This window comes from Harpegnathos saltator, unplaced genomic scaffold (genome assembly GCF_003227715.2).
Source record: "Harpegnathos saltator strain DR-91 unplaced genomic scaffold, Hsal_v8.6 scaffold751, whole genome shotgun sequence".
Taxonomy (NCBI): Eukaryota; Metazoa; Arthropoda; class Insecta; order Hymenoptera; family Formicidae; genus Harpegnathos; species Harpegnathos saltator.
Window position 1 is genome coordinate 31,040 of NW_020230595.1, and position 27,723 is coordinate 58,762.

The 27,723-nt window shown below is 37.6% G+C and overlaps 2 protein-coding genes and 1 long non-coding RNA gene across 7 annotated transcripts in view; 2 read left to right on the plus strand and 1 right to left on the minus strand.

Annotated features, from left to right (window-relative positions):
- Nucleotides 1-27,723, minus strand: part of LOC105190762 (metaxin-1) — a 169,778-nt gene that overhangs the window by 23,342 nt on the left and 118,713 nt on the right. For 2 of the 4 annotated variants that reach the window (XM_025306089.1, XM_025306087.1), the window contains exons 3-4: nt 12,117-12,282; nt 4,775-5,161 (exon numbers count right to left, since the gene is read on the minus strand). In XM_025306089.1, coding sequence (XP_025161874.1) covers nt 4,775-5,161; nt 12,117-12,282 — 553 coding nt within the window. Of the gene's footprint in view, nt 1-4,170; nt 4,601-4,774; nt 5,162-12,116; nt 12,283-27,723 lie in introns of those variants that run through there. The other 2 variants (XM_025306088.1, XM_025306090.1) reach the window with 2 other exon arrangements.
- LOC112590208 (uncharacterized) lies at nt 337-976 on the plus strand. Its single transcript, XM_025306092.1, has 2 exons — nt 337-580; nt 666-976. Exons 1-2 carry the CDS (start codon nt 354-356, stop codon nt 847-849), a joined length of 411 nt encoding a protein of 136 aa, XP_025161877.1. The 5' UTR covers nt 337-353; the 3' UTR covers nt 850-976.
- Nucleotides 5,561-12,209, plus strand: LOC112590211 (uncharacterized). Of its 2 annotated transcripts, XR_003114057.1 has the most exons (4): nt 5,561-6,065; nt 6,171-6,344; nt 11,727-11,791; nt 12,152-12,209. It is a non-coding gene; the product is annotated as an uncharacterized LOC112590211 (long non-coding RNA). The 2 variants fall into 2 exon arrangements; XR_003114056.1 differs by lacking the exon at nt 5,561-6,065 and having other exon boundaries at nt 6,158-6,344.

The window sequence follows — 27,723 nt, forward strand, 5'->3', positions numbered from 1 at the left end:
GTCAATCAACAATCGCGGTCGTTTTGCTCGACTGTTCCTCCAAACATCTGATACACTTGTCACACTTTTGCACCCACGCGTCGTATGTCCATCGCGAATTCAAACGAGTGGATTGCGCCAACAGTTCTCGTTCGGTTTGAGCGAAGTCTTCCATATCTTCATTAACTGCGGAGAATAGCTCTGCACTCTAGAATGCTTTACCTTATATTCTTTCCATTAGAAAACAGGTTTGGACATGCTTAAGTCAAATGGGGTGGGAGGGTCTAAAACAAAGATAATTACATCTCGTTTCTCGGTTTGAAGAATGTATCTGCGCATGCGCTACAACTCCGAAGAGTAAGAGGGAGGAGGGGATGCCCTATAATAGCTATAATATTAGGCTTCAGAAAAAAACTTCTGTCTCTCAGTCGCTCTGTGAACGCGAGATTCATCGGTTGTGTGTCTACATAGTAAAATTTGAGTGTGTCTACATAGTAAAAATGTATGCTGCCGGTGCTAAAATGAACGCTAAACAAGCAAATTATTACATGCCTGCTCAACATGAGGACGAGGCTCCACCGAGCAAGAAAATGTGCGAGAGGTGAGTGTCATAACGCTGTTTCTTTTAGTTTATCCGTAGTAATTTTTTCCAGATTCAGACTTGTAAATTTTCTATATTTTTTCAGCGTTCCACGACCTTCTGCTATGCATATCTTAGGACGCCGATACGCTTTGACTGCAACTGCTTATAAATATTTGAATATCGGAATCAGCGTAGGAGCTGAGTCAATTATAGACATAGTCATTGATGATAATCGTAACAAACAACTGCTATTGCCGATCAAAACTTGGAATGCGCTAATGGGGTAACGTGATAACATCTAAAGATTTCTGCAGGTCAATTTTTATAAGACATCGTCTCCCCCGATGTGTATAGAAGAATTAACAATAACGTCATGTAAGATATACAACTCACAAATTTTTAAACTCACAATTTTTAATAATTGCTTATATTAGTAACACCAGATACGTTAAATGTATTATTTACATTTGAAATTTGCATCAATCACATGTACGGATGGTTATCAGAAATATTTGTATAGTTAATGTAAAATTCAAAAGTTTTGTAAATATTCTTCGTGAAAAGAAGAATTACATTACTAATATACATACTGCAACAAAAACAATACAAGAAAGTAGCGACTTTGACCGCGAGTCGCTCATTGATTGTGAATTGTTAGCGTGCGTGATAAAAAATATAATGTATGAAGCCATGAACAAATAAATGATATTCTGGAAAACATAAAATTATGTATAAATTAACTAACATCAGAAAGTATGTACGAGAAAAGAATAATACATGCAACAAAGTGCTATAAACAACATTTCTCTCCCGGATGTGTCGAAGAATATTTCACCATGGATATGCCGACTTTTGTGGATCTATAAGGATACATGGTTGGAAAGAGATTTATTATAAAAGAAGCGGTGATACTGAAGAATGGAACTATTCTTTCACACTACATCTTCACGAGTCCGATGCGATGGCATCTGCTCACAAGATCAGACAAATCGAGAGCCTACTGGTTAACGGCTAATCACCATGGATTACGATGGGAAGATGGAACCGTCAAATACTGCAGAGCTGAACATTTGATTACTACAGCTGTGGTGGGTGATATGTATGGCGAGCTTGAAGATGTCGCATCTCAACTTATGTATGTAAAGGGGCATGAAAGGCGGGAATGGTTGTTACACCTTCTGGATGACAATGTGGAAGCAACGTGATCATTAGGACCGTGGACACCGATTACGATGACATGTCTTCTCTGCAAAAATTGAATAATACTTTTCGATGTAATAATCATATGAAAAATTGTGCCTTACAGAATGTACTAAACATTTTCAATTGGTGGACTTGGAGAGAATTGTACGATGCTTAATAAAACATTATTTCAAATGTACAGATGTTTCTTCCAACACGCTTATCCCCTTTCACCTCTTAGGATTTTATATGATAATTGTGTTTAATAAAAATACAGTTCTTTATTTGCGGTATGATGATTATTAGACGTTCGAGAGATGTTCGATAGACGTCCGATAGACGTTCGAGAGACGTCCGATAGACGTTCGAGAGACGTCCGATAGACGTTCGATAGTAATCGCGGGGCCCAGGTTCGACCCTATCTACATCCCGGCACGTTTCTTTCTGTGGACATGTGCGTGACGTCACGGCCGCCATCTCTTACCTGTAAATGTGACGCCTACTAGCAATAGGAGGCAGTGGTCTACGAGGCTCGAGCGTTCGGATAGCAACCGCGAGACCCAGATTCGAGCCTACCTATATCCTAGCACGTTTTTCTCCGGACATATGCGGGTTATCAATAAATAGGGCGGGGGGTATTAATTATAATATTTCGTTAAAAAGATCAGGTTCGAAAAGATTTCATTAAAAAAGTCAGGTTCAAAAAGATTTTATTAAAAAGTTCAGGTTCAAAAAGATTTCATTAAAAAGGTCAGGTTCAAAAAGATTTCATTAAAAAAGGTCAGATTTTCGAAAATTCATTTTAAAAAGTGGGTTAAAACCCGCCTTGTTTTACTACTCAAATGCACTTTTGATTATAGATGTTGCTTGGAAAATATTGTTGAATAACGTTATAAAAAACGTCGACCTCTGCTAAGTTGGACACATACCAATCATATTGCAACATACATTTAAATCCTGGTGCTGATAATAAGTAGCGAATAATCAATTGTATGCGAATCGCATTAGCTCGAGTTCAAATGTATACTTTAGTCGTATAGATTTTGCAAAATGTTTATATCTTGTGACATGCATACAATTTAGTGATATATCAGATGTAGTAAAAAGAAATCCATTATTTTTCCAATAGATGGCTTTAGTTATCTGTATCTCGCGTTGTATAAGTCCGATCGGGTTCCACTAGATGGCGTTAGAAAGATGAGATTTCTAAAAAAACCTTTTTGACAGTTTTGTGATTAGTTGACTCAGTTTTGTGTGAGCGCGCGTCAAAGATGGACACTAGCAAAGAGAAAATACGCTATATTTTACAGTTTTTCTTCGATAAAGGCGAAAACGCAAGCCAGGCGGCTGAAAATGTGAATAGTGTTTATGGTCCTGATATTGTAACAGCCAATCACGCGCAATTTTGGTTTCGTCGATTCCGTTCCGGTAATTTCGATGTCAAAGATGCACCACGCACTGGAAGGCCAATTGTCGAAAATATCGATAAAATCATGGACATTGTCGAGTCCGACCGTCATGTAAGCACTGTTTCGATTGCCCAAGAGCTAAAGATTGCACAAAAAACCGTTTGGAACCATTTGAATAAGGCTGGATACAAAAAGAAGCTCGATGTATGGGTGCCACACGAGTTAACGCAAAAAAACCTCATGGACCGAATTTCCATCTGCGAATCGCTGCTGAATCGCAACAAAATCGACCCGTTTCTGAAGCGGTTGGTCACTGGTGATGAAAAGTGGATCACTTACGACAACGTCAAGCGAAAACGGTCGTGGTCGAATCGCGGTGAGCCGGCGGAAACGGTGGCCAAGCCAGGATTGACGGCCAGGAAGGTTTTGCTGTGTATTTGGTGGGATTGGCAGGGAATTATCTACTATGAGCTGCTCCCCTACGGCAAAACTCTTAACTCGGAACTGTACTGTCAACAATTGGACCGTCTGAAGGAAACAATCGCCCAGAAGCGGCCAGCTTTGGCCAATAGAAGAGGAATTGTGTTCCATCAGGACAACGCCAGGCCACACACATCGATAGTGACTCGCCAGAAGCTCCGAGAGCTTGGTTGGGAGGTTCTTATGCATCCACCTTATAGTCCGGACTTGGCACCAAGTGATTACCATGTGTTCCTGTCCATGGCGAACAATTTTTCTGGTGAAAAATTCGCTTCAAGAGAAGCTTGTGAAAATCGACTGTCTCAATTTTTTGCCAATAGGGACGAGGGCTTCTATGAAAGAGGCATAATGAAATTACCTTCAAAATGGCAACAAGTTATCGAACAAAACGGCGCATATTTGATTTAGATCGGATCATTCTAATTATGGTAATTAAAGCCTTCAATTTCATGCAAAAATAATGGATTTCTTTTTACTACACCTGATATAAGAGAAATATATTCCGTTTTAAGAATTGTAAATTATGTTTCTGTTTTATATTTCACGTTAATAAAGCCTGGAACTTCGCTATATAATTCCTTACTTGTCTGCATAAAAACGGAACAAGTATAAATATTTTATTGATTATAAGTTAAAAACATTAATTGCACGTGCGAGGTAAAAAAATGAAACATGAAAAATCGTCGGGTGGGAGCTTTAGACCTCTCAGCTACACTGATTTGTTGCTTACACTTGCACATTTTCCGCTCTTAGAGGACGCAGCTCCGTTAGTCTAATTTTGCCTCACAATTTATTCTAAACGAAGACCCATTCACCCGAGTCCTTTTAGGGTCGTCATTTTTTACATCTAAACTTGAACTTTTACATCGAACGAGGTATGACTCGTTTGAAAATCGATTTCGCAGGTTGTGGCATCTCCTTGTCAGACTTGTTTGAACAATATTGTATGTTTCACCTGATATTATCTCTATTATAGATATTTCAAAAGATTAAAAATATATAAAAAGATATTTGAAACGAATAAAGAAGTAAAAGTATATTATAATGTGCGTGTATGCATGTATATGCATATGTATGTGTTTATGGTATGTTATATTATAATATGTTTTTATTTCTTGTGCATATAAAAAATAACTCTTACCTCTACAATTCCTGTTGATAATGCATATGCTGTCATTGTCAAAGTAGCAATAAATGCAGCAAGAAATTGATTTCTTTTCTTATTTGGAAATTCGTTGTCAGGATCTTGTTTTAGTTTTGCCGCTTTCTCTTCAGCTTGGTGTTTTTCATACTCTTGATATTCATTTTCAAAGTATCTTTGCGAAATACGTGACACATATTTTACTAAACTTGTACAAGCTTTTAAATGATTTTGCAAAACTGGATTTGGTAATGGTGCCTTGAGCAATGGTGCTAAGTATGAATATATAATAGCATCTATTATGCTAGGTTGTTGTCCATAAAAAAATTCTCTATCGCCAAGCTTTATTGACAACAATGTCAAACATTTTTGTGCTTCCGAGTATACCTGTATATATACAAATATTATAATAAATATTTATACTTAAATTTTTATATTTTTATAAATTTATATGTATATACAACAAAATTAACGCAACAAGGAAAAACATTAAAATTTTGCATATTTTCAAATGAGCATAACTTTTTCAAAAATGATCGTATGGGGACGACTTTGTTTTTATTTTAAAGCCCTGAGCCTGTACTTTAAGAAGGATTTACTCGATTTTCAATTTATTTTCATTCTATCCCTTTTTGGCTCTTAAATCGATAGAGTATCTTATTTTGTTGAAAAATTGCATTGTTTGACATCCGACACGAAATAGGACAAATTTTTTTTGCAAATTTACGCAAATTAAAACAAAAGAAAAAAAATATAAAGTACCATAAAATATGGTCTTTTCCATGTAATTTAAAAAAAAAAGCGAAGATTGTATGGTTTTTCTCGCAGATCAGTAATCAAACAATCAGAAGACCTCTGCACGAACAAGGTTTGCGATCACCGGTTCGTGTTCGAGTGCCAATATTGCCAATAGTTCATCTACGCGCTCGTTCGAAATATGCACGCGCCCATCGAAACTGAACTCTGAAATAATGAAGAAATGTATTGTTTACTGACGAATCACGGTTTTATCTGCATGGCAATGACGCAAGACTCCGTATTTGGCGTTGTAGAGGACAACATTTCGAGGAGAATCATGTCGATCCGATCTAGTTTTTTGGTAATGGAACCATTATAGTATGGGGTAGAATATCGATGCACGAACGTACGGATCTTGTAACTGTGCCACCTCCAAGATTGACAGCGATACGTTACATGGAAGAAATTTTGCGTCCTCACGTGACTCCGATACGTCAGCAAATAGGGCGCAAATTTACCTTGATGCAAGACAACGCTCGACCACATACTACTAGTATTATCCGTGACTTTCTCACAAAAAATGAAAAATTGAGGTACTACCACATCCATCAGTTAACCCGGATTTAAATCCTATTGAATCCTATTGAATATAGTGTAGGATATGATGGAAAGACGGTTGCGAAATTTGGAGAAAGCACCTTCTAATCTTCAAGAATTCGAAGCAACGTTGAACCGAATATGGAATAAAATAGACAAGGAATAAAATTGCCCAAAGCAATTACAGCTTGCATCAATCTGTTTCAGCGTCTACGAGAGGTGATTCAAGGATGAGGTGAGAATAGACACTATTAAGTATAACTTATATCCTCCCACGATAAGTTTGCCATAAAAAAAACACGCACACACACATACACGCACACGCATACACGCACGTACACGCTCGTACGCACACACGCACATGCAGACGCACACACATAAACACACACACATACACGAAATCGGCCCTTTTCAGGGCTCACATGATGCGTCAAATTCGAACCTCATCGTGATACGCATCGGGTAATGCTAATGCTAGCGGTCCGATGCTTAAAAATGTAAAAAAAGTCAAAATGCCGTAAATCTGCGCGAAAAAATCGTACAATCTTCGCTTTTTTTAAATTAAGTGGAAAAGACCATATTTTACGGTGCTTTGTTTGAAATTTGCCAAAAAAATTTGTCCTAGTTCGTATCGTGTGTCAAACAATGTAATTTTTCGACAAAATAAAACATTTTGTTGTTTTAGGAGCCAAAAAAGGATAGGATGAAGATCAATTGAAAATCGAGTAAATCCTTTTTAAAGTACAGGCTCAGGGCTTTAAAATAAAATCAAAGTCGTCCCAATGCGATCATTTTTAAAAAAGTTATGCTCATTTGAAAATATGCAACAAAATTTTGATGTTTCTTTCTTGTTGCGTTAATTTTATTGAATAATGTATATGCTACGGTTAAAGTTATAAATTGGTTATTATGCATAATACAACAGCTTTGGTTAAAGTGATAAAATACATGCAATTTATCACTTTAATCGGTTATTTTACATAACTAAACTTTATTGGTTGAAGTGATAAATGATATTTAGAAAATGATTTTGGAGAAACTTTTGAAAACCATTTATGTTCAATTGTCATGAATATTGGCAGAAATATTCTAAACGATATTAAAATATTACAAAGTTATGAACAATCAAACCTACGCGTAAGTTGCAAGTGCGTTTTGTATCGCGCGCAGCGCGCGATGCAAAACGCACTTGCAACTTACGAGTGGGTTTTAATAACCGTGTGTGCAGCTTACACGTTTTTAACTTACGCTTGAGTTTTAATAACCGCGCGCGTAGCGCGCGATGCAAAACGCATATGCAACTTACGTGGGTTTTAATAACTGCACATGCAGTTTGCATGCTTGTGATGGACAGTATCTCACATATGAAACTTTTATTTACTATATTTTCTAAGTTAACGTCGTTTGGTAGTTAATTTTTGCAGAGAATTACTTACAAGGGGAGGACACATCGACCGGGAAACAGTTTGGAACGAAACTTACGGAGTTAATAGTACTTGACTACCAATAACTCATGGTAATAGCATACGATGCAATACCTCTTCGTTTTCGAGAAAAAACGGTCTAAAGAAAAGAGCCGACATAAGTGTACGAGTTAGTAAGAAGGGTATTCAACGAAGCGGCGTAGCGCAGCAGCGAAGGTAACAGACTACCGAGCTGACGGCTAAGATTCGGTCCCTGCTGTATGGTTCTTTTTATTCTGTAAGCATAAAAATGCAATAGAAAACATTAATAAATAATAAAACTACGTTTCTTAAATATATTAGTGTTTGTTAAATATATTATTAATGATTTAAATTGCAAAAAGACCGTAAATCTTATCTGTAAAATATATAGTGTATGAGAAAATTTTTATATAATAATTGCAATAAAAATAGGAATAATAATATTGTTATGAAATATATAGGAGTGCTTTTAACCCTTTGCGGTCGATGCCGCCATAGTGGCGTCATTCGCAAGTCGTCGTAGAAGTCGGTGCCGTCAGGCTGGCATTCATGATCGCCTGGCGCGCGGTACGGCAAACGAGACTAGCGATAATGAAAGAAAACTATCCTCCCGATGTTAGATTCAAATGTTTAGATCAACTTACAGATCAACTATCAATGTTTATCGATCTCTTCGAAATCAGCCGACCGCAAAGGGTTAAACTAGTATGAGATAATTTTTCGTAATCTTATATCGTATATATAAAATATTTGTTTCTGTTACAACTCTCTATGTTGTGTTGAAGTCGTGTTATGTTGAACTTGTGTTGTGTCTTTATCTCTTCTGGCAATCCCTCTTCAAAAACTTCCTTTGTGTCATTCTAAACGATCGTTAAGAATGACGAAATGATTCGAGCATCGGAACAGTCGTTAGTAGAGCAAGCAGCAGTGTGCGTTTACTAGTGATACAGAGCAGTCCGGTGATCATATTTAAATTATATATATCATAACAATGTCAGAGAATCCTTCAACAAGCAAAATAGTTGATGTAGAATCGCTAGAAGAAAGATCTTTTGAAAATGAAGATTTTAAAGGTGAATTCACTAATGCTCTCGTATATGCGAATTATATTTACGAGAGTAATGAATTATTATCGAAAAATCCTCCAGCGAAAATATAATATATTTTTACTCCTATTTCCATTGCAATTATTATATAAACATTTTCTCATACACTATATATTTTATATACCTTATGTACGAATGATCGGGCGCAATTGAGAAAATTGGAGATTTCTAAATCGGTGTGTTTCGCGCATATAGCGACGATAACTGCATGTCTCTTCATTTCTTGCGTTATTTTATAGTCCTCCATTGATGATCTGACAAGAAAAAAAACAAACAAAATTGTTCTCCAGAAATTACATTCATATACATGAGTGTCCTCAATTACCGTACGCACCCTGTAAATAAGATTTACGGTTTTTTTGCAATTTAAATCATTAATAATATATTTAACAAACACTAGTATATGTAAGAAACGCAGTTTTATTATTTATTGGTGTTTTCTGTTTCATTTTTATGCTTACAGAATAAAAAAATCATACAGCAGGGATCGGACCTCAGCCATCAGCTCGGTAGTCCGTTACCTTCGCTGCTGCGCTACGCCGCTTCGTTGAATACCTTTCTTACTAACTCGTACACTTTGTTGGCTCTTTTCTTTAGACCGTTTTTTCTTGAAAACGAACAGATATTGCGTCGTATGCTATTACCATGAGTTATTAGTAGTCAAGTACTATTAACTCCGTAAGTTTCGTTCCAAACCGTTTCCCGGTCGATGCGTCCTTTCCTTGTCAGACATCCAGTATGTATAGTATCAGGTGTAGTAAAAAGAAATCCATTATTTTTGCATGAAATTGAAGGCTTTAATTACCATAGTTAGAATGATCCGATTTAGGTCAAATATGCGCCGTTTTATTCGATAACTTGTTGCCATTTTGAAGGTAATTTCATTATGCCTCTTTCATAGAAGCCCTCGTCCCTATTGGCAAAAAATTGAGACAGTCGATTTTCACAAGCTTCTCTTGAAGCGAATTTTTCACCAGCAAAATTGTTCGCCATGGACAGGAACAGATGGTAATCACTTGGTGCCAAGTCCGGACTATAAGGTGGATGCATAAGAACCTCCCAACCAAGCTCTCGGAGCTTCTGGCGAGTCACTATCGATGTGTGTGGCCTGGCATTGTCCTGATGGAACACAATTCCTCTTCTATTGGCCAAAGCTGGCCGCTTCTGGGCGATTGCTTCCTTCAGACGGTCCAATTGTTGACAGTACAGTTCCGAGTTAAGAGTTTTGCCGTAGGGGAGCAGCTCATAGTAGATAATTCCCTGCCAATCCCACCAAATGCACAGCAAAACCTTCCTGGCCGTCAATCCTGGCTTGGCCACCGTTTCCGCCGGCTCACCGCGATTCGACCACGACCGTTTTCGCTTGACGTTGTCGTAAGTGATCCACTTTTCATCACCAGTGACCAACCGCTTCAGAAATGGGTCGATTTTGTTGCGATTCAGCAGCGATTCGCAGATGGAAATTCGGTCCATGAGGTTTTTTTGCGTTAACTCGTGTGGCACCCATACATCGAGCTTCTTTTTGTATCCAGCCTTATTCAAATGGTTCCAAACGGTTTTTTGTGCAATCTTTAGCTCTTGGGCAATCGAAACAGTGCTTACATGACGGTCGGACTCGACAATGTCCATGATTTTATCGATATTTTCGACAATTGGCCTTCCAGTGCGTGGTGCATCTTTGACATCGAAATTACCGGAACGGAATCGACGAAACCAAAATTGCGCGTGATTGGCTGTTACAATATCAGGACCATAAACACTATTCACATTTTCAGCCGCCTGGCTTGCGTTTTCGCCTTTATCGAAGAAAAACCGTAAAATATAGCGTATTTTCTCTTTGATAGTGTCCATCTTTGACGCGCGCTCACACAAAACTGAGTCAATTAATCACAAAACTGTCAAAAAGGTTTTTTTAGAAATCTCATCTTTCTAACGCCATCTAGTGGAACCCGATCGGACTTATACAACGCGAGATACAGATAACTAAAGCCATCTATTGGAAAAATAATGGATTTCTTTTTACTACACCTGATATATACATCATATACTGGGTATATACATCATATGTTGGGTGGACCATTTTAATTAATACACGCGAATATCTCGAAAAGAAGTTTTATTAAAAAATGTTTCAAATAAAAATTATTTGGTTCGAAGAGGGGCATAAAATTACGTCATTGGTTTGACCTTGAATGAACGTGTCAAAGTCACATCAACATCAGTTTCAATTTCTTAAATGGAACCCCCTATTTGTCATTACATATTCTTGTAGCTTATCTCGAGAGCTTTCGAAAACATTATAAATAAGTTATGTTTTATTGAGTATTTTCCGAGTTATAAGACTTGAATGTAATGAGAAATAGGGGGTTTCATTAAAAATTAAAGCTGACCTTGACGTGACCTTGCTATGTTCATTCAAGATCAAACCAATGATGTAATCTTATGTCCCCCTTCGAACTAAAAAACATTTGTCTGAAACATTTTTTGATAAAACTTCTCCTTTTCGAGATAGTCGTATTGATTAAAATGGTCCACCCAGTATAGTTCATATACAGGATATCCCAGATCATCTAAACAATCTCTTGTGGAGACATAAAACATAAGAAGAAAGTTGTAATCATAACCATATATCAGCCATCGACGCGAGTCTAGGCGCGGTGTGGTCAGACATAGGAACGCTGATTTAAGGACAAACAGCGGTGCATTGTCTTTCATCTCGCCATTGAGACAGTTATTAAACTAAACTAGGCTGTGCTATGGTTCGAGTGGTTCGAATGCTTTTCCTCTGCCGATTTGCTTCCCTTTCATCTTTTCACATTAATTTCTCGAAAATTATTGCGAATTTCGCAAAACAGTATGGGACTTTTGTGTTTATTTCGACTCGCTCTACGTCTCCACGAGAGATTGTACAGGTAATTTGGAACACCCTATATAGTTCACAGGATGTTTGGTAACTCATATAGTTATAATCAACAGACGTGTAGTACTGAATTTAGATTAAAAAAAATATAAAAGTCTCATATTTTTTTACGCTATTCGCAATAATTATCAAATTATTAATTATAGAAATCATTCTATTGTTCTCAACTACTAAATTACATTATGCGACGAACATCTGCCGTATCGAAAAGGTTAGTATCTCAATAATTATTGTAGTTGATTCTAAAATAATAAAAGATGTTTTGTTTAGTTTGATAAGTTCTATCTGCACACAAGTATTACTAAATCCGAATATTTATATATCAATCAAGAAATATATTCTTTTAATTTCTTTTTGAAAAGAATTTATTAATAAACAGTAATCGATAATTGAATTTTTTGAATAACATATGAGATAATGACATTGATTATCATTAAAGTCATTGAAAATGGGCTTTATTAATCAGAATACTTATTTTTTATTAAATATTCTTACAAATATAATAAATTCAAAGTTAACATATATTTAATACATACCTTATTTTCAATAACATTTATATTATCTTCCATAGGATATAAACTTTGTATCAAGGATTGTGCTTGTCGTTCATATTTGCCTGGATAATAAAAGTTTAATGGAAAAGGTAATACTTTACAATACCATGGTTTAACTAATTCATCCAGATTTTTTTTGTCTATCCACCTAAAAATAATAATCGATATATAAAAGCGCTCACATTTATATAAAAGCGTATTTAAAAAAATAAAGTTTAAGAATGTACAATCTATTTTCTATAAAAATAAAAGATATTATAGAAATGTAGACATCGATATAGTTTTCCTTTTTCGTTTTAATGATTTTTTATCTATGATAGACAAATAGCAACGAGTTTAGAGTTACAAATATTATTACTATTTGATCTTTGTTAGAAGTAAACAATACAAACAATAACACTAGTGATTAAATAACATAACTCTTAAAACGTTAATAACATCTATAATCGTCTAACGAAAGTCTTTATCATATGCGAAAAACGTCTAAAGGCGTCTGACATTTAATAATCACTGCATACAAATAGTTTTTTTAAGTACTTATTTGTTAATACCATAACGCGCAAAAGTGTTGTATTGTGATGACTAGCACTAACTCTGCGCTGCACATAGTGATCGTTTCATAACGAGCGTTTGTTTCGTCTTGATCGATAAATCTCTGACCAACTTGCATTTTAAGACCCGTATTCATACTCAAAACTAGTACTCAAAACTTAAGATTGGTTTGACGGAATTTGATATATTAATTATTGTTAATTTTGCTTTGAATTGACTGAAACATCCGATGATCTTGACTGACTAGATCGTTGTCAATCTTGATCCATTTAACCTTCAGTTGACATTCTAGGATCTCCCAGAGTCAAATTGACCTCATGGTGTAGTTACATACTTTTACATAGAATTTCATGCTCTGTTAAATTCTGATGTCAAACGAAGATTTTTTTCATATAAAATCTGTTTGACCTTTATATGACTCTTAGGGCCAAAGTAATCCCAAATCATAACTGCACAGTTTTATATAAAATTTTATGCTCTATTAATTTTTAATATCAAAAATGAAATTTCTAAGAATCAAGTTGATATGACCTCAAAGTTTGGTCTTTGTATTAAGATCGTCACCATCAACTGCCTCACTTTAAACCCTACAACTTTCATATTTAATATTTTTCTTTGCTTTCTTCAAGAATTTTTCATCTAAAAATTGATATGATTTTCAAATAACCTCTAGGGGTCAATATGATCCCGTAACATAAAGCTCGGCAAATTTTACATTCTTGGCTCGATTTTCTTCGGTTTGCTTCGTCTATCGCTATTCCTCTTACAACTATCTTCATACGTGGCTCAAGAGTCGTGCGAAGCTCAGTAACATACGCGTAATTTTTTCCAATAGCTTTCACGTCATCCATAAGGTGCTATTGTTGACGTATTTTTTTTATAGTATCTCTAGTACCAGGTCTGTAAATATGAAACCGGAATTTGCCCATAGATGGCCCTAGTTGTCAATGTAGTTACCGTCAAACCGCGTCATTCGCGCCATTTCCATTTGTTGACATCTGACAAAGATTTTCAACACACAACAACACAAGTTTCATATAACAGCATAGTTTGTAATAGCGTTGAACATGTCGAATTTTGTGCCTGAAAGTTACGATTTGCGGACAGCATTGATTTTCTGTTACCATTTGAAGAAAACTGCCGCAAAATCGCATGGAATGCTTGTCGAAGCTTACGGTGAGCATGCTCTTGGTAAATCATAGTGCTTTGAGTGGTTTAAAAAATTCAAACGTGGCGATTTTGACGTGAGAAACGAAGAACGTGGAAGACCACCGAAAACGTTTGAAGACAGCGAATTACAAGCATTGTTGGATAAGGATGACGCTCAAACGCAACAACAACTCACGGATCAATTAAATTTGACACGAGAAGCCGTCTCTATACGTTTAAAAGCCATGGGAAAGATCCAGAAGATGAGGAAATGGGTTTCATATGAACTGAATGAAAGACAGCAGGAAAACCGAAAAACCACTTGCGAAATGCTGCTCGCCAGGTACAATAGAAAGTCATTTCTCCATCGAATTATGACTGGCGATGAAAAGTGGATATATTTTGAGAATCCTAAGCGTAAAAGATCATAGGTAACTCCAGGCGAACTATCGACATCGACTGCAAGGCCAAATCGCTATGGACGGAAGACAATGCTCTGTGTTTGGTGGGATCAGAAGGGTGTGATCTATTATGAGCTCCTAAACCTGGCGAAACCTGGCGAAACCGTTCATACTGAACGCTACCGACAACAAATGATCGATTTGGATCAAGCTTTGCTTGTATAACGACCAGAATATCAAAAAAGGCAACACAAAGTGATTTTGCTTCATGATAATGCACCATCACACACAGCAAACCTGGTGAAGGAAACGATTGAGGCGTTTAGTTGGGAAATACTTTCGCATGCGGCTTACTCACCAGACTTGGCTCCGTCCGATTACTACTTATTTGCATCGATGGGACACGTACTTGCTGAGCAGCGCTTCACTTCTTACGAAAATGTACGAAAATGGTTCGATGACTGGTTTGCCTCAAAAGAGCAACAGTTTTTTTGGCGTGGCATCCAAAAATTGTCAGACAGGTGGGAAAATTGTATAGTTAGCGATGGGCAATACTTCGAATAAAATATTTTTTATCATTTTCATACAATAAACGTGTATTTTCTATACAAAAATTCCGATTTCATATTTATATATCTGGTATACCTAATTTACTGATGATTGAAACGACCTTTTACGTTATGGAAAAGCAGAATGAAATGATTAAATGACGAACAACATTCGGTTTTTTTCGTGATCCTTTAGAGTCCTAAAAATAATCCGGGAGGACTGAATATTATTCTTTAATTTATTATTTCGTTTTGCTTTTTGATAAAAAGTCGTTTCAATCATCAGTGGATTAGGCTTATCAGAGAATATTAATTAATTAATTAATTAATTAATTAATTAATTAAAGAAAGTCCACAATAATATTTTACGGATGACGTGAAAGCTATTAGGAAAAGTTCATGCGTATGTTACTGAGCTTTGCACGACTTGTGGCTCCTCCTCATCAGGTGGCAGAGGCACCTGATGGATGCCACTGCGCGGAGGAGAACCGCCGAGGCCATCCCTGTCTGCCCAAATGGCTAAATAGGAAACCTGAGTCCTTGACTTTCAAACTGATAGATACTCACCGGGCACGCTGCTTTTCACAGTGAGTATCTGTGTCGAATAGAGAAGGGTGCACGGCACAGTGCCACCTTCCGCGATCGCGATAACGACTCTGCGCAGCACACCCTTCAGGATTACCCTGCCTGAACAGCAGAGCGCAGGATTGTGGTTGCAGCAATCGGGCAGGATTTTTCGCTTCCCAGGTCATTCAAACTAACGAATCGAACTAATGAACGGGAAGCGAGGAGAATTGGAAGGTAGTTTCTTCCTTCTACGAAACCGTGATGGCGCAAAAGAAGAAGGCCAAGGGTCTCAAGGAAGATTCGAGGAGGAATGAGCAATAAGGTGTCGTCGTCTGCAACCTAACGATGACACTAGCTTCCCGGGGGAGGAGAAAGGAGGAGCGACGCGGCGGGGTCGGCCAAGAGCCCTGGGCCGGCAGCCCTTTCCCAGCTGACAATTGTTCAGGAGCACTCCGCAGCGCCAGATGGGTGTGGAAGAGATGGGCCCGCACTATGGCCAGAGGACGGGCTTATCCCCTGAGGAAGAGGAGCGGGAGGTCCCGATAGCCCGACCACAGCACTAGAAGAGCAGTGCTGGGAATGCACCGCGTGCACGGTCGCGACCTACCCCCACCACTCGGTCTCCTCACACTCCTTACACTTGACGCAGCGAGACTGAGATAGCGCACTCATGCTTGCCTTATCGTACACCGAGCGGGACAGTGCGCTTATGCTCGCCTTGTCACACTGACTTATCACACGATAGTTTTTCTTCGCGTTCTCGGCGTAAATCCTAAGTCCCCGAGCGGCTCAGGCCGAGCCACAGCTTTTAATTATATTCGATATAATTAATATATACAATTATTTATAATTATGAAAAATTTATTATATCAGGTTCTTTATTCTTTAATATTTCATTGTCTAGATGATATTTTTAGAAACATGAAACGGTATAAAATAAGATATCGGATCTTACAAATTTTCAGCGAGAAAGAAAAACGTCATTCGGCAGACCGCGATCTTGGATCGTATAAAAAAATTTCATTGCCAGAGTTGCGGTCTGCCGGGTGACGTATTTCTTTCTCGCCGAAAATTTGTAAGATCCGATATTTTATTTAACGTCGATCGACCTTTCTATCGCTTTTTCGACGTGAATTCTAAGTCTCTGAACGGTTCAGGCCGAGCTGCAACAAGAAAGAGGAAAAGAGGAAATGCGGAGAACGATATTGCGCGGTGTAGGCGCTAAAGACAAACAAGCGATGCTACTGTAGCAGAACAGCGTGCGGCGGAGATTATAAAAGCAAGCATAGCTATTTCGAATTTGGTATGAGTCTCGCTTTTAATTGTTCTTCGCCTACCGCTTGTAAACGTAGTGCGATTAGCGGTTATTCTTTTGTTTTCGTAGCTGTTTGGTGTTTAGTATTTTAAGGCCTAGGTAGTCAATAAGCTAAGCCGTAAGCGAAACGGAGAAATGGTCGAGAAAGCCACCGCGATGCTCGAAAAGAAAGGCGCCAAGAATGACCACACGGTAGAAAAGTGACACGTACTCGAAGCAATTTAATGATAACAGATAACGATATTTATGCTCATACAATAATCGTGACAAAAACAAAGCATAAACCGAACAAAGCCGAAAGGCAAAAGCAAAAAGCGAGTAAAGTAAAGTGTGCAATAATGTGCGAGAATAATATGTTCTCCTTTTCCTCGTTGCTGCTCTTAAATCTTTCTTTCGAATCGTCCTGGAGGCTTCTTATTAGTCCACGTCGATGCTGATGTACCCGCGGATAAAGGCAACGAAGCGTCATATTATTCGGGACATGATTATCGATGATATGTTGTCAAATACATGCTAATCAAAGACTCACGAACAATCACTAACATTCAAAACAACAGTTTCGGTCGCCAAGTCTATTTGTCTGAGATCTGTTTATGTTTCTCGTTTAACTCATTCTCGATAATCTAACGGTTCTATCTAATATTTCGCGGTCTCGACGGAGTTTATCTGCTATCTGCTTACAGTATGTAGACTTGTTTCGTGGGTAGTATATTATGTGTATTATTAGTGCATTATTAGTATATTATTAGTATATAATTTATGATTGTTTGGTTATCATAGATTCTATTAGGAGTACAAATAAGTTTCCGCCGTTTTCTATCAAAAATTAGGAATTTATTGTGAAAGAACGATACATTACGTTTTATTCAAAGTATTATTCAAAGTATTATTCAAAGTATTCATTACGTTTTATTCAAAGTATTGTCCATCACTAGCCACTACTTTTTCCCATCTTACTGGCAGAATTCGGATACCACGTCGGAAGAACTCTTCATCTTTTGAGACTATTCACGAATCGACCCAATTTTTAGTATCTTCATATGATGTAAAGCGCTGCTTAGACAGGCTATGTGCCATCGATCGGAACAAGTATAATCGGAAGGGGCAATGTTTGGTGAATACGGCGGGTGGGGTGGACTTCCCAATTAAGTGTTTCCAAATAGGTTTTGACCGGTTTTGCAATATGTGGCCGAGCGTTGTCATGCTGAAAAATTACTTTGTCGTGTCTCTCCTTGCATTGCGGCCGTTTTCCCTTCAATGCTCGGCTCAAACGCATCAATTGTGTTCGGTAGAGAGCTCCAGTAATGGTTTCGCTCGGTTTGAGCATAATACACGACACCAAGCTGATCCCACCAAATACACAGCATGAGTTTTTCTCCATGAATATTCGGTTTGGCTGTCGATGTTGAAGCATGGCCAAGTGGTCCCCATGATTTTCTCTTCTTTGGGTTATCGTAGTGGATCCATTTTTCATCACCAGTGACTATACGATGCAAAAAACCCTTTCTTTTATGCCTGGCAAGCAGCATTTCACACGTGCAAAATCGGCGTTCAACGTCTCTCGGCTGCAGTTCATACACAGTCTGTCCCAGATATGATGAGACTGGTTCCATCAAAGTTCTTAGCACAGCGACATCTATGAGTGAATGATGGTAGGTTAATGTTCTACCCTTCATTTACTTAACCTCAAAATTTGAGCGAATTCGGTTGATATTTCACTGTGGTTTGACATTTTATGTAAAATCACTTTGTGTACGTCGGTCGAAAAACCAACATGGAACAAAGAGCGAATATTAAATTCTGTTTTAAATTGGGTAAAAGTGGTGCAGAAACGTACGAAACGCTAAAAAATGTGTACGGGGATGAATGCATGTCCCGTGCACAGGTTTTCCGTTGGTTTGGCCGATTCTGTGACGGTCGTGAGGACCTTGCAGACGATGACCGAGCACCGCCGCCAAAAACCACTCGCAATGAAGAAAACATCGAGAAAGTCCAAGAAATTCTTCGAAGCGACCGCTGTGTGTCTGCCCAGATATTATCTGGGAGTTCTACAACGATTGTGGGCCAGAATTCGACGAGTTCGACCGGAATATCGAGAGCCAGGCAGTTGGTTTTTGTTACACGATAATGCACCATCGCACAAAGCCATCATGGTATGTGAATTCTTGACCAAAAAAGGCATCATTGTTATCGATCATCCACCGTATTCATCTGATTTGGCTCCGTGCGACTTCCGGCTATTTCCCAAACTGAAATTGGTGATGAAAGGAAATCGTTTCGATACCATCCCGGTCATCCAAAAGATTTCGACCGCCAAACTAAAGGTCATTCCAGCCGATGAGTATAAAAAATGTTTCGAAAAATTTGTTGAACGTTTCCAGCGCTGTATTGACTCAGAAAAAGACTATTTTGAATAAACAAGAATAAAAAATCAAAATAATAAACGCTTTGTATTTTTTTTAGACCAGTCTCATTGGATCTGGGACAGACTGTGTATGGGATACAATTTCCTTGTTTTTGAATCATTCCCAACGATTTTAAACGATGTGAAATTGCTTGTTGAGTCACTTCTAATGTACAATAAGTGCAAGTTCTTCTTGCGTTTGGCACGAATATTCCTCCAATAATGCTCCCAATTCCGTGTCCTCGTACACTTTCGGCCTTTCACTACGTTCTTCGTCTTCCACGTCAAATTCACCGTTTTTAAACTTTTGAAACCACTCACGACAACTTCTCTCACTTAAAGCAGTTTCACTATATGCTTCTACAAGCAATCGATGAGCCTCAGCTGCAGATTTCTTCAAATTAAAGAAGTAAATCAAAAGTTCCCGCAAATGTATTCGAGTAACTCATGGTAATAGCATACGACGCAATACCTCTTCGTTTTCGAGAAAAAACGGTCTAAAGAAAAGAGCCAACAAAGTACGAGTTAGTAAGAGAAATATTCAACGAAGCGGCGTAGCACAGCAGCGAAGGTAACGAACTGACGGCTGAGGTTCGATCCCTGCTGTATGGTTTTTTTTATTCTGTAAGCATAAAAATGAAACAGAAAATATTAATAAATAATAAAACTGCGTTTCTTAAATACGAGGGCGGTCCGATAAGTACTTAGCCTCACCGCCCAATGGCGCCACTATCGCAAGAGAAATTTACTATCGTGTAGTACATTCTCGTAGACGGCTACTGTCGAAATTTCAGCCGAATCGGACTCGTAGTTTTGTTTTGACCGCGTGTGGAAGCGGGTGTGTCCGCGGATTTTAGAAAAATGGAAAAAAGCAATATCGGTCGGTGATTCGATTTTTGTTTTTGGAAGGGAAATCGCACAGCGGAATCAAAGAGCACTTGGATGCTGTGTACGGTGACTCTTCTCCTTCGATAGCGACTGTCAAAAATTGGTTTAACGAGTTTCAACGTGGTCGCACGTCGGTTTCTGATGAGCCACGCCCAGGTGCCCCTACCACGGAGGATAACATGACAAAAATCCACGATCTCGTATTGGCAGACCGCCGATTGAAGGTGCGCGAGATAGCTGAGACAGTAGACATCTCAAAAGACCGCGTGGGTCATATCCTGCATGAAATTTTGGGCATGAGAAAGCTGTCGGCGCGATGGGTGCCGCGTTTGCTCACTCCGGACAACAAGCGCAACCGTGAGACCACTTCAAAGCAGTGTTTAAGCGCAATCCGAAGGAGTTTCTGCGTCGTTTCGTGACCGTCGACGAAACATGGATCCACTGGTACACACCAGAGACCAAGGAACAGTCGAAACAGTCGACTTCACCCGGCGAACGTGCTCCGAAGAAGGCGAAGACTGTCCTATCGGCCGGAAAGGTGATGGCCACCGTTTTCTGGGATTCACAAGGTGTGATCTACATCGACTACCTGGAGAAGGGCAAAACGGTCACAGGGCTGTACTATGCCGAATTATTGGGCCGATTCGACGCCGAATTGTAGAAAAAACGGCCCCATTTGGCGAAGAAAAAAGTGCTCTTCCACCATGACAACGCACCGGCTCACACCTCCGCCCTCGCCACGGTTAAATTGGTCGAATTGGGCTACGAACTGCTGCCCCATCCACCGTATTCTCCAGATTTGGCCCCGTGCGACTTCTTTTTGTTTCCAAACTTGAAAAAGTCACTCGCCGGGCAGAAATTTGAGTCGAATGAGGAGGTCATCGCCGCCACGGAGGCCTACTTTGCAGACCTCGAGAAAACGTATTTTTCAGACGGGTTAAAGAAGTTGGAGCATCGCTGGGTCAAGTGTATCGAGCTAAAAGGAGACTATGTTGAGAAATAAATCGCCACTTTTCCAAAATTTTCGTTTTTCTTTTATAGGCTAAGTACTTATCGAACCACCCTCGTACATGCTTCGACGGCCGCGTTATCTTTTGTTTCTCGAGAGACTGTGTCTGTTCGTCTCATCCTTGTGGATATCGCACGCAGTTAGTAGTTACTAAATATTATAGTTTATTTACGTCGTAGAAGATTGTTTACGTCGTGGAGGAGTGGGCTAGGTAAATGTAGGTATAAGGGTGATATTTTATAGTTTTATATTAAGTGCATCGTATTTCTTAGTTTTATTTTGTAGAACGATTAACTCTGCACGTATTATTAGTTGTAAAGTTTCCATTAATCTTACATATAGAGTTAATTCTTTAGATAGGCGACTTTCTTCGTAGAAAATATTTACAGTTGCATTTATTATTTTTCGTTAGTTGCTATTTTTTCATTTTATATTTGATTCAATATTTCTTTCGTTTTATAGTTTTTAATTGAGTTATAATTTTTTTCGTTTCATAATTTTTAGTTTATTATTCTTTTCTTTTTGTTTTATATTTGTGTTGGACTTTCTCTTCTGCATTGTGTATGCTTAAGCATAGCGTCCAAAAATGTAAAAAGATTTAAATTTTCTCATGATTGGCTGGAAAACGATAAGTATAAATCGTGGATAAAAGAAGTTCTTAGTGATAATAGTATATTTTTGTGTTGCTTATAATAAATCGTTTTCTTGCAAATCACGAGTTTCGAAGCACGCTGAATCAGAGACTCATCGAAATAATATGTTGAAAAATTGCTCTGAAGGAACACAAGCAAGTGAAGTGGAACCTCCCAGAAGGGAATTTTGCCATTCATGGCTTGAATCTAAACAATTCAAACCATGACTGGAAAAAGTACCGGATGACCCATTCTTTTGTTTATGCTCCTTCTGCAATTCAACATTTCGATGTAGTCTCACCGTGATTCGGCGGCATTCTGACACAAAGAAATATATTTCTGAGTGTCAGAAAAGAGATGTCATAGATTTGAATATACCTAACGCAAAATCGCCTCTGCCTTTTGAAGATCGGAAAAGAGTCGTGGAAATAAGATTTGCAGCATTAATTGCCGAAAAAAATAGTCCATTTCAAGTGGCAGAGTCGATTTTGGATCTGTTTCAAGATATTGGACAAGATTCCGAAGTCTTACACAGTATGATGATGCATCGGAAAAAGGCACAGCGAATTAGTAATAACGTATTATTTGTTCGCGAACAGGAACGAATAGTTGACATTTTGCAAAATAATAAATTTTCCATTTTTATTGATGAAACATCCGATATAACGAATGATAAATGGATGACGTTTCTCGTTCAGTATGTCGATCTTCAGACTTTGGATGTTCGAACGGAATTATTAGAATTAATTCATTTGGACGCGAGTGATTATAGTGCCGAGAAATTATTTATAACTTTTAGAGACGCAATGTGGAAAAAAGAAATTCCGTTCCAAAACATTCTCGCTCTTTCTTGATAACGCCTCCGTTATGACAGGAAAATATGAGTCATTTAAAACAAAATTAGAAATCTATTGCAAAAATTTGATAACGATACCATGTCCTTGTCATACATCTGCATTAATAACAAATGCAGCTTGCATAGCAATTCCTGCACCGTGTGAGGAATTGCTGCGCAAAGTGGCATCGTTTATCTCTAGCAGTCCCAAACGCGCGTGTATTTTTCAAAAATTCCAACAATCATTTGATTTCGATGTACATAATAGAAAAATTTTAAAACTCTGTGAAACACGATGGCTTTCTCGTCATTCATGCGTGCCTAGAGTAAATGAAAATTGGGATGTGCTGTTACAATTTTTGCGAGAGGAGCAAGTGAGGGAAAAATCAAAGTCTGGGGCTGCTTTATTGTTGTTAATGTTAAATCCAGAAAATCAAGCATACCTTTTGTTTTTAGAGTATGTTCTTAACGCTTTTAACAAGTTTAATGCATCTTTTCAAGCTGAAGAAACAAAAGTTCATTTACTTCAGTCAGGCGCGGAACATTTGTTGAAAACTATCCTTCACAACGTTGTAAAAGCTCCGTTATTAGATCATGTTGCGGACGGTATTAATCCTTTGCTTCAATGCAATCGTCGCTGTCCTGATCAAGTGCTGGTTGGACAAGCTTGCCAAGATCTTCTTGATCGATTGAATGAAGAAGGTCAGGGTAAACTTGTCAAATCAGTTTACGCTAATTGTTTATTATATTATGACATCGCTGCCAAAGAAATTCGTCAAAGACTTTTTGTCAAAGAGGAATTTCTAAGTAAATTACGAATTTTCGAACTGCAATTTGCTCTACAGCAAGAACACGACGAGAACAAACCCAACAAATCTGTTGAAGATGTTCTTTTCATTACCACGCGATACGGCAGATTTTATTATGAGGAAATGTTGCGAAAAGAATGGCAATCATTAGATCTGGATTTCACATTAGAGCAGAAAACAAAAATAATTACTTTGAATTTCGATGACACATGGAAAACAATTGTGGCAACTAAAGACGCGAATGGAAAATGTAAATATCCTATGATTACTAAATTAGTAAATGCAATTCGATCTCTTCCAGATTCTAATGCTGACGTTGAAAGAATGTTTTCCATACTGATAGACGTGAAAACAACGCAATCTCCTTTCTCCGATTCATGTTCAAGCTCTGTGCGTGTCCAAATCATGTCTGAGGACGAGAGGACAAACAGCTCGGACCATGACAGTTGATGCTAGACATTTAGCTCTCATGTCATCCGAGAATTTCTATCAAACACACGCAAAAGAACATATATTTAATGATGATGAACGTCCCTCTACGTCCTCGGATTTGTAACTGAGTCTTTCATAAGCCCAATTGATTACTTTCATATTTTGTTATTTTTTATGATTCAATATTAATAATTTTCTATTTATATATAATTTATTTAGCTTGTGAGAGTTCAGTTATAGCTTGTTAATGTTGATGGGTTGCTTAGTAGCGGTTACTGTTGCTTTTTGTAGTGCATGTATATATTTTTTCACTTCTTTTGCTTTTCATTTTTTTGTGGCGGTTGATTGCATATTTTTATGAAATGATTTTCCACGCACTGGATTTGCAAAATATTTCAAGTTGTCTCTTATTCTCTATTGACGTTAACCGTATGTATGGTATATGTAAATACTAATAAATCCTTTAACTTCATAGAATCGTAGCACGATAATTCTTCACAAACAAATATGGAGAATATGTATTTAGGAATTTTTCAGGTTTTGACCAGACGGCGTCATCCATTCTCAGTTTAGTCCTCTAATGCAACCTCACGCGAAGCAGCGCTCACGTTTTAATACAGAATGCATCCTATACCCGAAAGTTTCTCCGGAATATTATATGCAGTTTCTCAGTACAATTACACGAGTCCCGAAAACAATATTTTTCAGTAATGCAACGTTACATTGATCTTTTCATTCAAAACCACGCTTCATAATGTACTATAAATGTCACCACTCGTGTTTAAATTCGCGTATATATTACAAGTATCACCACTCACGTTTCATATATTCGTTATATTAAATTTGAATTGGGATGAAAGACTGACACGTGTGTGTATTACTGTGTAATACTTCCGCCATTGCAATTGTTAACTATGCATTTTTTTGAACGTCTATCTAAATCCTTTACTTTCGTAAAGAAAATAAAGGGTCTTGGATAGACGTTCAGTAAATCGGAGTTATCTCATATCCAATAAACGTCGTTTATTGGATTGAGAAGGAGCTCCGATGAGTTTTTTGTATAGCTGACAATTGCAATGACGGATTTACTCCAAGTAAAACAAAGCGTGTTTCATTATTAATGATATATTCACATAAAAATTGTCTTTTCTTCTTCAAATATTATGTCTGATGGTGACAAATTCGTGCAGAAGGAAGTACGATGAATGTTTACTTCCAAAGAAAAGCCTTGGCTATATTAAATGTAAGTATATTTTACAATAGTTATTCTTAACATAAAAGAATAATGTATTATTAACAGTTAATAATACATATTTGCAAATCTTCCTTACAGGTCATTAACAGTGAATGGGAGTGAATCGGGATGAATTCATATTTCTTTATTAAGAATGTACACGGCGAAATGAAAGCTAAGTTTTGTGGATGTTGCCTTCATCATCCTTTATTATTTGGATATCTTATTCTTGTCGTTAGTAATCATAGGTTCTAGCTTGGAGTTGAAAGTTGCTGAGAAACTTCATAAATGGCGGGATAAAAACGGAGGAGAGAGCGCCACTACTGAGAGAAAGGACATGATCCTAGTTGATGGGGACTCCGATCTAGAGAAAAGTTTTTATGTTTCAAGGATGGGAAGAACAAGAGAGGACGATCTATCCAAAGAAAGAGAATGTAACAACAAAGCACGAGAAGAATTACTGTATCTTAGAACGAATATACACCATTATATTAGAAGTGTTGTGATTATCTGGTATTTCGTAACCTTCCCTCCTCTCAATTGGTAACAGAGCTGGTTGAAAAGTGCTATTGAGGGTTACGAATTAACTTGTGTGAGTAAAAAGGAAAATACCGTTGTTCAAGATGGCTGAAAATTGGAACCTGGCAAGCGTGGAACCGCTTGACGACACTACTTCCTATGGAGTGAAAAAATCGAAGGAATTCTGAGAGCAAAGAAACTTTGAAAAAAGGTGATTAATGTGAGGCCAATCAAGAAGCCTGATGAAGATGTAGAAAACTACGAGGTGAAATTTAAACTTTGGAATGATTGAGATGATGATAATCACGCAGCACGTGCAGTAATGATTAATACAATGAGTAAAGCACAATTGCTTAAATACAGTTATGAAAAGAGTACTGATAAGCTGTGGACATTGATAAAAAATAATATGGCGGCAGAAACAGAGCAATTAAAGGCAAGATCCCTAAGTGAATTATCAAATCTATGAATGAAAAAGGACGAATGTGTAGATGTATATATGAACTGAGCTGAAGCTTTAAGAAACCAGTGCATGCAACTTGGAAGAGTCATAGAAGATTATGAGTTGAGGATGTATATAATCAAAGGTTTGAGATCGGAATTTGATCCAAATGTCCGAGTATTGGAAACTCAAAAGGAGATAACCATAAATGATATAACGTACGCACTGAAACAAGAAGAATTAAGAAGAGACAAGAGAAAGGATGAGAGGTCGTCGAAAGAGGAACGTGTGAGAAAAGCAAGAGATAAAACACGAAATGACGTGACGTGCTATAATTGCGGGATGAAAGGTCACACATTGAACGAGTGTCGGAATAAACAAAAATGTTTTAACTGTCAAGGATTTAATCATATTGCAGCGGATTGTAAACAATCACGAAGAAACACATCACGTGGAAGAAGATTCAGAGGGAATTCAAGAGCGAACGAAAGAGAACAAGGACGTAGACAAAGTGAGGTAACGATGAAAACATCAGACGAGGCAGTGTTAACAGCTTGCGATAAAGTATATGTGAGTACTATACAGACAAAAACAAAAACAATGATAATTCTATAAGTTGCGAATGGTTGTTAGATTCTGGTGCAACGAGTCACATGACCGGAAATAAGGTTATGTTTGATAGACTAGAGGAAGACGAAAGAAGTGTTTCCTTAGCGGATAAAAAGGGGAAGAAATTAACTTCTGATGGTAAAGGAGAAATTGTTATGTTACAAAGTTCGAATGACGATAAAGTACGGTTAAAAAATGTTTTGTGTGTCCCTGATATCAATATGAATTTGCTGTCAGTAGCGATAATAACTGATTATGGGTACAATGTAAAATTTGATAAACATGGTGCTGTCATATACAGGAATAAAAACGAGATAAAGATGACGACAGTACGTAAAGAGAATGCGTACTATGTAAAATCGTCAATTATAACTAGTGAAAAAGTAGCGGCAATGGAAGATATAGATTTATGGCATAGAAGACTAGGACACATTAACAAGAAGATAATAGAAGAAATGAAGAATGAAGATCTTGTTATAGGAATAAAAGAAGATAGCAAAATAAAAACACAATGCGAGCCATGTATAATAGGAAAAATGTGCCGAAAGACACATCGCAGAATAACAGGTATGAGAACAAGTAGAATAATGGAGTTATGGCATATGGATTTGATTGGACCGATAACACCATCATCATGTGGCGGTAAAAAATACATATTTACTATAATTGATGACTATTCAAAAGTGATTTTTTAGATTTAGATTTTTTTTAGAACTGCTGAGAGAAAAAGGGGAAGCAGCAGAAAAATTGAAGAAACTAATAATTTTGAAAGAGAACCAGTCTGAATTGAAATTAAAGGCTGTAAAATCAGATAATGGAGGAAAATTGGGTAAGGACTTACAAAATTGGCTGAAAAAAAGGTATCAAACATGAATTTAGCCCAGCAAGAACGCCCCAGTGCAGTGGTGTAGTAGAAAGAGCGAACAAAACTATAATAGAAATGACCAGAACAATAATAGACTCGAAAACGCCTTTAAATTTTTGGATTAACATGAAGTATGGAATGGAAGAAAACCCAACATAAAATACGTGAGAAGATTTGGTTGTATGGCATATCTACTAGATAAAGAAGAACGAAGAAAGAAATTTGACTCAAAGATAATTAAAGGCATTTTTGTTGGATATGCAACCAGTAATGCATATAGAGTGTACATTCCGGAAACAGGAAAAGTAAAAACAGATTGTGACGTAAAATTTAATGAGAGCAAAAACGGATACGAATTAATAAAAGATGAGACCAATGA

Bases quoted from the DNA above. Each gene is read 5' to 3' on its own strand.
- LOC112590208 (XM_025306092.1), top strand. From the start codon at position 354: ATGCCCTATAATAGCTATAATATTAGGCTTCAGAAAAAAACTTCTGTC. The intron at 581-665 runs GTGAGTGTCATA...ATATTTTTTCAG, and splicing joins AGCAAGAAAATGTGCGAGAG to CGTTCCACGACCTTCTGCTA.